Source organism: Trichechus manatus, unplaced genomic scaffold, assembly GCF_000243295.1.
Source record: "Trichechus manatus latirostris isolate Lorelei unplaced genomic scaffold, TriManLat1.0 scaffold00084, whole genome shotgun sequence".
Lineage (NCBI taxonomy): Eukaryota > Metazoa > Chordata > Mammalia > Sirenia > Trichechidae > Trichechus > Trichechus manatus.
This window is the reverse complement of record NW_004444020.1, coordinates 7,867,681-7,882,119: the sequence shown is the minus strand read 5'-3', so window position 1 is coordinate 7,882,119 and position 14,439 is coordinate 7,867,681. Positions and strand designations below refer to the sequence as shown.

Sequence of the window (14,439 nt, the reverse complement as noted above, 5' to 3'; positions counted from 1 at the left end):
TTTGACAGATGCTAATTTTTCTTTTTTGTTGTTAATCTAAATATCTTTGTTGTGTTTTTTTTTTTTTTTCCTCCTCAGCACCTAGATGCTTTATTAAAGCAGATTAAGTTTGTTGTGGAGAAACATGTAGAATCAGATGTTCTAGAAGCCTGCAGTAAAACCTACAGCATCTTATGCAGTGAAGAATATACCATCCAGAACAGAGTTGACATAGCTCGAAGCCAGCTGATTGATGAATTTGTAGATCGGTTCAATCATTCTGTGGAAGACTTACTGCAGGAGGTCTGTTTAAAGTTAATGTGTCCATATAATAATTTTGGCTGATAATTATTCAAGGTAGCTGAGTGCATATTGTTTGCATTTTTAAATAAAATCTACTAGATGTATTCTCTACCTCTTTTAAAACTTAGCATTATTGCAGTTGTGCATCCTGTGAAGTTGACCCTTGGTCATACTTTATTTTCACTTAAATAGTCAGTTTCGTAAAAACTAGATTTTATTTTCTCTTTTAAGAAAAATGTTTTTAAAGTCTTAACTCATTTTGTCATTCCCTATTCCTGGGGCCTAATTTGCATTTTAATATTCCTGAATTATTATCATATGATGATGAATAGAACGTACAAATTAAGTCTGCTTGTAAGTGGTGCCTACTCATCAGTGGTATGTCCAAGATAGCAGCAAGCATCTCCAACTTGTTTCTCTAATTACCTTTGTGATTTCCCTTTTTCCCCTGTCCCCCAATCTATATAAGATAATCTGGAACCCCACAGCTCTCTCTGCTCTGTCAGCTCTACTGATAGAATTTTCTTTTTATTCCATGTAACTGATTTTTTAAACACCTTGTCTCTGCTATTGGAAATTTTCATTTTTTTCCACCATTATTTATGGTTTTGTATTGTGATTTTCAAGCTACACAAATAACTGATAATCAGTAAAATCTTTCAAACAGTCATTGAAATCTTTAAAGTACATACTCTTTTACCAAGCAATTTCAGTTTCAAAGAATTTATCCTATGGTATTAATTAGAGAAGTGTACAAAGTCATGTGTATCACAACATTGTTTATAACGGCAAAAATTGGTTATCTCTGTGTGTTGGAATTACGGGTTTTTTTTTTTTCCCTTGTTGCTTATTTGTATTTTCATATTTACCTACAGTGAATATATACTGTTGCATAATAAAAAGAATGCTTATTTTGACAGTAAATCTTAAAAGATTTTCTTGTGAATATGAGGATGAGTTAGATTACCGTAATGAGATGATTACTTTTTATTTATAGGGAGAAGAAGCTGATGATGATGATATTTACAATGTTCTTTCTACATTAAAACGATTAACTTCTTTTCACAAGTATGTGGTTTTATATAAAGTAGATTTAGTGAATAGCATATAGTAGCAAAACAGACTGATTATCTTTGTAATGTTTAACATCCATAATGCAATAGAAAATTTTAGAGAAATGATATATTTTTATTCTTTATTTTTCATAGTTTCTCCAGATGAATTGTTTTGCTATTATAAAAGATTTATCACTCACTGTACTGTAAAAGTTTGGCATAATCAATATTAACAAATTAGATGGACTTATTCTATGACTAGAGCTTTATAGGTGTAATTTTCAATTGATAGCTTTTAGAAAACTTGCTAAGAAGATTTAGGGGGAAAGCCATAAAAGATGTTTTTGTGAGCTTTTTTCATTAATTGTTCTTTTTATAATTTTGTTATTATGTTCTTACTGAGTAGACAGAATAGTTGGATTTGATTAAGGAAAAAAGGCTCAAATCAATGTAATAAGGGTTATTTTCAAATTGTAACTTACATGTCCCTTGTAATGAGGTAGATTTTTTTTCTCTGTGAAGACAGGAAAACAGAGAAGTTTGTTGTCAAAAGAATGTTTGTGTGTAGCCTTTATATGAATGAATGCTTAAAAGTTCAAAAGTTTCTAAAATCTAAGCCTTTTCTTTATACACAAGTAAATTGTTTGGAATTCTATGGTGAAACAAACTTATTTCAAAAAATATTTTGACTTTTGAAAATAAAAAGTTACTAGCCAGTGTCAAAGAGACAGTTTTCAATAGTAGAGCTCCTAAGAATTTCAAAGGTCAGCATTATCTCATTCTAAAGCCCTCTGCCTGTGTAAATAGCTATGCTAAAGTTTTTGAGCTTTTCTATATTTCCTTTCCTCTTGTTTTGTCTTTATCTCCATCTCGTGAATACAAATCTCTCTTTCACAAACATACATGTATTTTAAAATAGGTTACCCATCTATGGAATAGGAGCTTAGGTTGACTGTATGGTGATAATCTTAAATTAATTGTGTGAGGATTTATTGTTGTTGCTTTCTTTTAATAAATTCCTAGTATCAGCCTCTTTCTTTTTTTCTTTTTTCTTCCTTTCTAAATTTGAGCACTTGAACATTTCCTTTTTAGATCATTTTAAATATTACCAGAAAATGAAGTTATTCATTCAGCCAGTGAAACTGAACTCAGTGTTTAATTTTCTTGCACTCTAGAATAAAGTTAATGTGCATTTTTGTTTATTTTAGTGCTCATGATCTCACAAAATGGGATCTCTTTGGTAATTGCTACAGATTATTGAAGACTGGAATTGAGCATGGAGCTATGCCAGAACAGGTAGGACGTTTATTTGTATTCTTTCTATTTCGATTAATTCAATGTAATGAAAATTTCTGGTTATGGCTCTATTCCTTTTCTAGGTATTGATGATATTAAGCTTTAGGCATGGTTTAATTTTATGTAGTAGAGCCATAGTTAAATAAACTTGGGGACCGTTAGTAGATTATGGAACTTTGCATTCATAGACAAGTTAGAATGGAAGGAACAGGAATTCAACAAACTTTCTGTAGTCTGAAAGAGACCGAGTAGAATAATTAGTTAACATAATTCTATATGAGAAAGGAAAAGAGTTCTCTTATACACTGCAGGTACTCAATGTAGACCAAAATACCAGCCCCACAGTTAGGTGTAGATGATGTTCAGGGGTGATCTTGCCCATTCCTATTTAGTAATATGGAATGCTTAAATGATACATTATTACTCTAAAGAAATTAGAATTTCAACAGATATAACAAAACTATAATTTTATATTAAAAGTTAAGCACAGGAATACTGCTTTATTATTGCTATAATTCTTTTAAATCATCTAACGCTGTTCTTGATCCCTACTTATGTAACAGCCATTTTAATAACAAAGGTCCCTAGTTATATGTTTTTATTGTAGTTGATAGAAAGAGGTTAAATATGTGACTCTATTGTTTTTCTTCATTTATTGCTGACTCTTCAGCTTCTGTCCTCTCATATCAAACTTTTCAGTAGCCTAAGTAGAATTTACTGATATTCCCAAGACACACTTCAAAGTTGAAAAAGAGTGAGTTAATTTTTCCCCCTTTCCTTATTTTCCTCAAAGAGAGAGTAAGAATAGCACATCTCTGTTTCATCTAAGAGTTATAACTATGCCAAATATTTTATTTTTAATTTATTCACCATCATTATTGTCTTAGAACTAACTTGTGACATTCTCACGATGATGTCTTTTAGTTGCTATTTGGATTTTTGTAATTTATTTTCACCGTGTATATGTTATTTCCTCCTCCTGATTTTCTTGAATAACATCATTTTTATGTGACATTTGCCTTAACTTTGTTAACTTCTTAGACACATACTCTCAGACTGTAACATATGTATGAACTTTGAGTGCATCACTACTAGATTGTACTCTTGTTCCTTTTTGCAGCTTTCAGAAATGTCTCCTTAAATACCCAGTACTGAAAATCCAAAAACTATATTCAACCAGTTCTTTATAGGACTCTGCAAGCTCACTTTTTCAACTTCTGACTCTGTACTTTCAATTAGAATCCAGTGAAAATACCCTTTTAGAGCAAGGATATCAAAGAACTACTAAAACGTTTGCTAATATTAACTCAGCTGTGCTTTGTTTTGAAGATGCCTTAAAATTTGCTGTCTAGCTGTTTCTGGGCACTGTATTGATCATACAATTGACTATTTGTTTTGTCAAATATTTCTTTAAATACAAGTAAAATACCCATGGAAACCAATCCAACTAAAAGTATCCTAGTTCCATTTTTCATGGTTAACTAAACTCTTATATGTACTTTTTTCTCTTCTGGTAATCTGTTTATCTTTCTCACATCGGTAGTTTATTTTATAGCATTACGATATGTAGAACACCAAAGTTTAAAGAAATTTATCTATTTTTCTGATAATTCTGTTGAAAAGTCAGATTACAGAGAAGTTATAATAATAGAAAATGAACTCACTTGTCCTTCCACTTAGATTTATCAGTTGTCATTATTCTTCCACATTTGTGTGCTTGCGTACTCTGTCTCTATATTTATATATACACATATATATTTAATTCTTATTATTGGTAAACCAGTTAAGACTAAGTAGCAGGCAACCATAACTCTTTATCCCTAAATACTTAAGCATATCTTTTAAGAACAAGGACTTTCCCTTACAGAGCCATAGTACAATGATCAAATTCAAGAAGTTTAACATGGATATAATACCACTATACAGACTATATTCAAATTGCATCAGATATCTCAATAATATTCTTTATAGCAATTTTTTTCCAAACCCAAGATCCAATCCAGATGAACACACTGCATTTAGTTATTGTCTTTTTGTTTCCTTCAATCTGGAATGGTTTCTTAGCCTTTGACTTTGCTGATATTGACATTTGGAAAAGTACAGACCAAGTATTTTCATAGAATGTTCTCAATTTAGTTTTGTCTGATATTCTGTATGTTTAGATTCAGATTATGCATTTCTGTCAGGAATACTTTATAAATAATATTCTGTCCTCAGTGCATCACATCAGGGGGCACAGGATGTCATCGTCCGTTATTGGTGATGTTAACTTTGATCAGTTGATTAAGGTGAGGGTCTACCAGATTTCTTCTCTGTATGTAAATAATTCTGTTTCTTATCAAACTTTGAAATACTAGTTTTAGCATCCATTGATGATTCTTGCCTGAATCTGTTATTACTATCATGGCCACAAAATGCTGATTTTCTAACTCTGCCGTTTATTTTATATGTGTTTGTTGACACTCTTGTGAGAAAGACCTTTCCCTTCTCCGTTTATTTATTTAATCATTCATTCATTTGTTTGTTTCATTTACTGTCTGTATTGACTCATGGATTCCTGTTTTATTTAACTGGCTATAATCTATTACTGTTATTTATTTTGGTGCTCAAATTATTACAGATTTGGCTAGTGGGAGCTCCTTTCAGACCAGGTCCTGTGTTCTGTAACTATGTCCCTATAATTTTTCAAGCACTTCCCATCCTTTCTGGCGTAACAATATGTCCCAGTCTCTTCTTATAACTGCCTCAATGACATAATGAATTTTTAACCTGTGAAAAAGTATTGAAAGTTACTGCAATTTCATGATATAATAAGCATTATCTTTTAAAAGACTCACATTTCAAAATTTGTTGTAATATTACTTCTTACAAATTTTTGTATAGTCTCAGGGAACATTTAGTTCAATTGGTATAAGGTAGTTTATAAAGAAAATGTTCTGCTTCCTACTTTGGTGAGTAGTGGCTGGGTTTTTGAAAGCTTGTGAGTGGCCATCTAAGATACTCCACTAGTCCCATCCCATCTGGAGCAAGAGAGAATGAAGAAAACCAAAGATACGGGAAAGATTGGTCCAAGGGACTGTTGTACCACGACTACCACAGCCTCCACCAGACTAAGTCTAGCACAGCTAGATGGTGCCTGGCTACCACCACTGACTGGTCTAACAGGGATCACAATAGAGGGTCTCGGACAGAGCTGGAGAAAAATGTAGAGCAAGATTCTAACTCACAAAAAAAGACCAGCCTTACTGGTCTGACAAGAGACTGGAGAAACCCCGAGAGTATGGCCCCTGGATGCCTTTTTAACTCAGTAGTGAACACACTCCTGAGGTTCACCTGTCAGCCAACGATTAGACAGGCCCATAAAACAAACAATAATACACATAGCTCAACCATGTATAGGAGACTAACTGGGCACACCAGCCCAGGGGCAAGGACAAAAAGGTAGGAAGGGACAGGAAAGTTGAACGAATGGAAATGGGGAAACCAAGGTCAAGAAGGGGAGAGTGTTGACACATCGTGGAGCTGACAGCCAGTGTTGCAAAGTCATGTGTATTAATTGTTAAAAGAGAAAGTAATTTGCTCTATAAACCTTCATCTAAAGCACAATAAAAAAAATTTTTTTTAATAAAAAAATGCATAAGGGCTGTCATTTATCCTGTGTTCATTTAAGGAGAAAATCATAAATAAAGTCATCCAGAAAAGCCATGAAAGAAAAAATTTTTTTATTTGATACAGTAAAGGCAAGAGATACATAAATTTCCTTGTCCTCTCTTGTGACTTTGTACATATTTCCTATTGGTATATTTAAGTTTATATCTTAAATAGCATCTAAGAAAAATAAAAGATTAAATTTCTGCCTTAGCGTATAGTTTCTAGAAGTACCTGAGTTGATTTTAAAAATTGAAAGTTAAATAAATAGCATTTATAATACTATTTTCCTAAATATTACTTGCTATAAAACAAATAGTGTGATTAAACCTATAAAGAAGGAAATGTAATCATATGTCACTTAACTTTGGGCCTGTCAAGGCTTCAATAATAGATAACTGTTATTTTGCCCTTATTATGTCCCAGCTACTATTCTAAATCTTTATGTGTATTCATTTGTTTATGCATCATGGCTACCGTATAGGATATCTACTGTTACTCTTTTATTGATGATGAAGTCGAAGAATAGAGATATTAAATAACTGCTTAAGGTCACATAGTTATGGCACACCCTGTCAAATCAAGCTTTTAAATTCTTTTCATTATCTCTTCACATTTTCTCTTACTAATCTGCTGCCACACTTTTCATTCTTAATTGTAAAAATATAAGTAGCATAACATTTTCCAATTCATCATTTTTCCTTTAAACAATTCAGTGAAACCAATTGTACCAGTCATGTTGTACCACCATCACCAACATCCATTGGTATATTTTCCATCCCCATAAATAGAAACTCAGTGCTAGCTAAAGCAAGATTCCTCTTTCCCCTTCCCTCCCGCTCCTGGTAACCAGTGTTAAACTCTGATGTCTATACATTTGCCTGTTCTAAGTGTTTTGTATTAGTGAGATTGTACAGTATTTGTCTTTCTGTGATTGACGTACTTTACTCTGCATAATGTTTTGAAGGTTCATCCATGTTGTGGCGTGTATCAGAACTTCATTTCTCTTTATGGCTAAATAATAATTACATCCTGTGTGTTTACCACATTTTGTTTATCCACTTATCTGTTGATGGTCATTTGGGTTGTTTTCACCTTTGAGCTATTGTGAATTGTGCTGCAATGAACATGTGCCTGTTAGCATCGCTGTTTTCAGGTTTTGGAGGTATATAACTAAGAGTGAGATTGCTGGGTCATATGGTAGCTCTATTTTAACATTTTGAGGAACCACCAAACCTTTTCCACAGCAGCATTCCCACCAACATTGGATGAGGGTTCCAATTTTTCTGTATCCTTGCCAACATTTCTGATTTTCTTTTTTTTTTTTTTTCCATTTTTTTAATCTTAGCCATCCTGGTAGAAGTGAAGTGGTATCTTACTGTGGTTCTGATTTACTTCTCCCTAATGGCTAATGAAGGAGCCCTGCCTGGTGGCACAGCAGTCAAGTGCTCGGCTACTAACCAAAAGATCAACGGTTTGAACCCACCAGCCACTCTGCAGGAAAAAGATGTGACAATCTGCTTCCATAAAGATACCTTGGAAAACCCTCTGTCTTATAGGGCCACTATGAATTGGAATCGACTTGACGGCAATGGGTTTAATGGCTAATGACACTGAGCATCTTTTCATGTGCTTTCTGGCCGTTTGTACATTCTCTTTGGTGAAATGTCTATTCAGGACATTTGTCCATTTTTCTATTGGGTTACTTTCTTTTTCTTGTTAAGCTGTGGGAGTTCTTTATATATTCTGGATATTAGATCCTTGTCCAATATTCAGTTCTCCAGTGTTTTCTCCTAGTCTATAGGTTGTCTCTTCACTTTGTTCACAAAATCCTTTGATGTATAGGAGCCTTTAATTTTGATGAGATCCTATTTATCTATCTTGTCTTTCGTTGCCTGTGCCATCAGTGTCATGTCTAAGAATCCATTGTTAAGGACTGCCCCTACATTTTCTTCTAAAAGTTTTATGGTTTTAGGTCTTTGATCTATTTTGAGTTAGTTTTTGTATATGGTGTATGAGTGCATTTTCATTCTGTTGTATGTGGAAATATGGTTGTCCCAGCATCATTTATTAAACAGACTGGTTTTGTTTTGTTTCCTCATTTGATGAATTTAGCACCTGTGGTGAAATGAGTTCTTTTATGTGGCCTTTTGCATTGGTTCTTTAGAAAAACAGCTTGAGAGATTTTTCCCCTAAGCCCTGAGGAGTTTACCTTTGCCATAGTTTCCTACCCTAGAGGGTTCATTATTTTTGTCCAGGTTGATTGACATTTTCTGGATAAGCTGTAAACAGCTTGAGGTTTGGTATTTTTTGTCTGACCCTGAGCTGTAGCCTGCCTTGTGGTTGGTATGCACCTTGTAGGGATTGGTCAATAGACTATGCAAATGAAGTGACTGTAGACTATGCAGAAAGAATGTCTGTGGCCTACTATGCAAATGAAGTATCTGTGGCCTACCAAGAAGGGATTGGTCAGTTTGTGTCCCTGCTGGGAAAGACCATGCCTTGAAATTGACAACCCGTTACCCATTGCTGTCAATTACCACTCATAGCTATTCCATAGAACAGAGTAGAACTGCCCCATAGGGTTTCCAAGGCTGTAAATCTTTACAGAAACAGACTGCCACATCTTTCTCGCACAGAGCAGCTGGCGGTTTCAAACTGCTGACCTTTCGGTTGGCAGCCGAGTGCTTTGATCACTGTGTCACCAAGGCACCTTGAAATTGACAAAGAGTCGTGTATATATGCAGTCAGCCACACAGAGGTTTTTGACACAGAAAGAAGCAGGAAGAGACAGGAAGCAAAAAGGAGAAAGGGGAAGCAAGGAACCTTCCAAAAGAGCTGTAACATGGGTTAAGGGCTGTAACACTGTGGATGGTGATAAACCCAGAGGGGGTCCCATGGCAGAGCCAGTAAGGACAGGCCCAGAAGGGGCCCTGCAGCATAGCTCACAGCAGGGAGGCTGAAGACCGGTCAGTCTTTTGGGGACTGAGAAGAAGCCTGTCCTCAAGGGGCTGAGAGGAGGCCTGCAAGGCTGAGGGAGGTATGCGCAGCAGAGAGAGAAGGGCCTGTTTGCTTGCATGGCCAGGGGGAGCTGAGAGAGCTGGCCTACACTGCAAAAGGTAGAGATGTGCTCTCCTCCTCGGGGCAGCCCTCCAGACTTTGCCTGTGTGCTTCCTGATCCTGATCCCAGGTTATATCCTGCTGCTTCCTTAATAAACCACTTAACTGTAAGTGTGGTCTGAGAGTTCTGCGTGGCCATTGCAACAGATTATTGCACCCGAAAGAGTAGAGAGTTTCGTGGGAGGGATGGCTGGTGTCAGAGTTGGTAAAAATGTTGGAGGGTGGAGGTATGTCTCACCTCCAGCTTGTAGGGATCAGCCATGGGCTGATCTTGATTTGCATTATCCCTCTTGAAGTTAGTTTCTGATGGTACTATTACTACCGCTGTTTCTCTGCACCCTTTCAAAGATTAGTTGACTACAGATATGCTACCACTCTTCGTGATATCCCAGGTTATTCTTCAACTCTCTCCCCATGCCTTCTGATACATATCAAACTCTTATATTTTGAATTTATCTTTTTTCCAGTATCTTTTAGGTCATTTCATTGGCATTGATTAGATTCTGGTACTTTGTCCATCTTGTGAAACAACACATTTCTTCAGACAGAGCATAATAAATAGGGCTTAACTTTAATCAGGTTACTGTTCTTGAATAGATTATGGCTTATTGTATATGTTGATAGAGTCATATTTTCCTTAGAAGACTACACACTTATTTTCTTGACTGGACTTAGAAATTATTTCAGTTACCCACTTCTGAGTATTCCTTGGGCATGCCATATCAAAACTTCTTGAGACTCCTCTATCCATTATTTATCCACCTTGACTCCAAAGTCAAAAACACAAAAAAGAGTTGATGCCTTCTTTTCTTCATCACCATCTACACATACATGCAGTTGCCACCTCCCTAGACATTATTTACCAAAAATGTATTTGAGTGTCAGGACCTGGTGTACTAGAAGCAGTCCTTAATCTTAAGAGGCTTATGATCTTTTGTATAATTTTTACCTCATGAATATCTCTTCTTCCTATCACTCTTCCAGCCCCACTACTATTTTTTTTTAGGTTAGTCTCATATTTTCTCTTGTGTATCACAGCAGTAGCCAAATGTTTTGTCTTAACATCCTCAGTTTTGCTCCCTCTCCAGTCTAGGATCTGTTCCAGTAATTCTTAACTGTATGTATACAACAGAAACCCTTATGGACCTTTTTAAAAAATACCTGACATACTCTCAGATACCACTGTGAGAATGAATTGGTATAACTGCTTGGAAGGTAATTTGCCAATCTCTATCCAAATTAAAAGTGGACATACCTTCGTCTGAGAATTTGCAGTTCTAGGCATTTAAACTGCAGTATATACTTGGACACGTGTATATACATGTAGGTAAGATGTTCACTGTAGCACTGTTTATAAAAGTTAAAAACTTGGAATAATCTAAATGTCCAGCAATAAAGGGCCATTTAGAAAGGTAGTGTAGCTTTGATTCTGTGCAATACAATCAACTATGAGTAAACAAAGAAGATATTATTTATAATAGTCTACGTGAAAAGAAATTTAAAGATCTATTGAATGAGACAGACAAGGGGTAGAACTGTATTATAATTTAAAAGGGTGACGAGAAAGAAGATCTGTATATCCACACGTTTAGTTGCTAAATTATTTCTGGAATGATACGTAAGAGATTGTGGCTTTGTCAATAGAAAACTAAAGATCTCTTGTGGTCCAGAAACGAAATTGTATACCATTTATACATTACATATTTTACCGAGCATATTTTACCATATTGCTTTTGTACTTGAAAACCAGATCTTTAGCAATGTAGAATTGGAAATTGAAATTTTAAAAAACATACCATTTATAATAGGACTGAAAAAACATGAATACTTAGATATAAGTCTAACAAAATATCTGTAAGATCTGTATGCTGAAAACTACGAAGTATTAAAAGTGTTCTTTATCAAAGAAAATCTTAATAAATAAAGATATATATCATGTAATATGATTGCAGTTAAACTCCTAGAATAATTTTTGTAGAAACTAGCAACTTGATTCTAAAATTTATATGGTAAGGTGAAAAAACTATAATAACTAAAAAATTTTAAAAATTAAAGTCAGAAGACTCTCACTATCCAATTTCAAGACTATAAGCCTATAGTAATCAAGACAGTGTGGTACTGAAGAAAGGATAGACATGTAGATCAAAGGAACAGAACAGAGAATCCAGAAGGAGACGGATACATATATGGTCAGTTGATTTGTGACAAAGGTAAAAAGGCAGTTCTTTGCAGAAAGGATATCTTTTCAACAAATGGTGCTGAAACAGTTGGATATTCATCTGCAAAAAATGAATCTCAATTCATACTTCATACTATAAACAAAATTAACTCAAAATTATAGATTTAAATGTAAAACCTGTAATTATAAAGTTCTAGAAGAACATACATGAGAAAATCTTTGTGACCTTGAGTTAAAAAAAAGATTTCTTAGATATAACACCAAAAAGTACAGTCCCTAAAAGAAAAAAAATGATAAATTGACCTTCGTCAAAATTTTTTAAATAGATGAGAGATATTTTACCGGAAAAGACGTATGGATGGCAAATAAGCACATGAAAGAAAGCTCAACATCATTAGTCATTAGAAATGCAAATTAAAACCAAATTGAGATATCACTATAAATCTATTACTGTCGCTTAAAAAAATTGATAGTACCAACTGGTGACAAGGATACAAAGCAATTAGAGCTCTCAAAGATTGCTGGTGGTAATGCAAAATGGTACAGCCATTTTGGAAGACAATTTGGCAGTTTCTTATGAAGTTAAATATATACTTATATAACCTAGCAATAAATGTTCTCTCCTGGGTATTTATCCAAGTGAAATAAAAACTTAAGTTCACATGAAAACCTAAACCTGAGTATTTATAGCAGCTATATTTTAATTACCAAAAACTGCAAACAGCTCAAATGTCCATCAACTCATAAATGTATAAACAAACTGTAGTGGCATCCATACAATAGACTACCTCTCAAAAATAAAATGGAAGCAGCTGCTGATACCTGCAATGAGATGGCTGAATTTCAAATGCATTATATAGAGTTAAAAAAACCAAACAAACCAATTGCTGTTGAGTTGATTCCAACTCATAGCAACCCTATAGGACAGAGTAAAACTGCCCCATAGTGTTTCCAGGGACGAGTGGATGGATTCAAACTGCCGACCTTCTGATTAGCAGCGGAGAGTAAAAGAAGCCACATGGAAAAGGCTACATACTGAATAATTTCATTATATTTTCTGGAAAAGGAAAAACTATAGGGACGGAAAACATACAAATAACTACATATTAAAAATGGCTGAAAACAATTTTCCTATACATATAAATTATACATTAATTTTTTAAAAATGAAAAAGGCTAAAAATGAAAGGAGAGAAACGAGTAAAATGTTTCTCATACTTAGTGAAGCCCATTTCAAAGCCAGACCATTGCGTATTATGAAGTTTAGAAAGCCCCAGACTCAAAACAACCACAAAAACAAAAGAAAACATTTATTACATGGCTGAAATTTCATAACCAAGAGCTGTAGGAAAGTTTGACACTATCTATTCTTTATTTCAGTCTTCTGGTCCAAAGCTCAAAGTTAAATAATGATTACAAAAATTATTTAAATTAAAATAAACTTGGGTGCAGGGCCAAGATGTCGGAGTAGTCAGACGCTTCCAGAGGACCCTTTTACAACAAAGACCCAAAAAAACAAGTGATTTGATTATATGTGGGAGCCCTGAACATCAGAGGCAGAGTTGAGGAACCAGACTGATGGCTGGAGGAGGGACAGACAGTTCAGAAGCAGTGAGGAGTTGCCAGACCTGACCTGGAGAGAGCGTGAGCCCTTCAGGCCTGATCAGCTCGGGGGTGAGCAGTGAGGCAGGCAAGCATTGGTGGTCGGGAGGCGTATTCCGCACCGGGAAAGACCCAGCCAGTGAGAGCCTACTTGGCCACGCAGAACCAATGAGAAGCAGCCCTCGATCGCCAAAAGATACGTAATTGCATACGGCCTACCGCGCGGATCAAAAATACCCCCCTTAGGGAAAAACTTCTCTCCCATTTACCTCCCCGCTCCCTGCTCTGCACTGGGTCCCAGACCAGCTTCAGCAATTGCTGAGTCCCCTGGGCCAGAAGTAGGATCTGTCACACGCCTGGAGCCCTTCTCCCTGCCTTGGAGAGTGAACAAATTAACAAATGGGAAAAAATAAACTGCCGGCTCCCCTAAGCCAGGAACCAAGGATAGGCACACCTCCTTTGCCTAGGCACAGGCATAAGGGATCCACGGACTTTGAGTACCTTTCCATCTCCACAGACTTGTGTGGGCCCATCTCAACAGCATAGGCCCTCATTACCGCAGTACAACAGGGTATATACCAGAAGTCTAACTTCAACTGTTTCAGCTGTGAAATGGCAGGTTCATGACATTTGACACTGCTCTGCCCATTAAGCAGGGTCTTCACCTACCTACATCAGGGGAGTGAGGACTGGTGGCTCCACCCACGCCACCTAGCCACGTGCGATACGGGCCCATGAATAAGAGGTGCCCCCCGGTCCTTACAGCCAACAGCATTAGGTGCTCATAGTCTGGCTTCAAAACCCATCACCTACATGCTCTAGGGAACAGGGACGCGCCTTCCTCCTGGACATTCACGGGCAGCCATCAGCCCCCTGCCTTGCTCATAGTGTGTCCCTCTGCTGCAGCCAGATGCCTGTGCTTACACCAGTCACCAATGCCTGTTTAGGACTGTAAATGAGAGCCTACACCAAACACTTGGTGGCTATCTACCTGGGCACCTGAGCTGAATCTGTACAGTAGGAGTGGGCAGACTCCTGAGCTCACATACCTAGTAAAAAGATCTAACCACCTGGTGACAGGACAGTAGAGCTTCAAAGGTGCCAATAATCAAACTAGCTCGTACGACCAGCCTATTTGGGTGTATCAAAACAAAACAAGAAACTAGGATACAGTAAGCAAACATAAAATAAATATAATAACTTATTGATGGCTCGGAGACAACAGTCAAATCACATAAAGAGGCAATCCATGATGGCT

At 36.1% G+C, this 14,439-nt stretch overlaps 1 protein-coding gene across 7 annotated transcripts in view; it reads left to right on the top strand.

The window, feature by feature from the left end:
- Positions 1–14,439, top strand: part of STAG1 (STAG1 cohesin complex component) — a 552,131-nt gene that overhangs the window by 463,834 nt on the left and 73,858 nt on the right. For all 7 annotated transcript variants that reach the window (XM_023735988.1, XM_023735987.1, XM_023735981.1 and 4 more), the window contains 3 exons: positions 79–282; positions 1,280–1,350; positions 2,546–2,633. In XM_023735988.1, the coding sequence (XP_023591756.1) occupies positions 79–282; positions 1,280–1,350; positions 2,546–2,633 (363 nt within the window). The remainder of the gene's footprint in view (positions 1–78; positions 283–1,279; positions 1,351–2,545; positions 2,634–14,439) is intronic.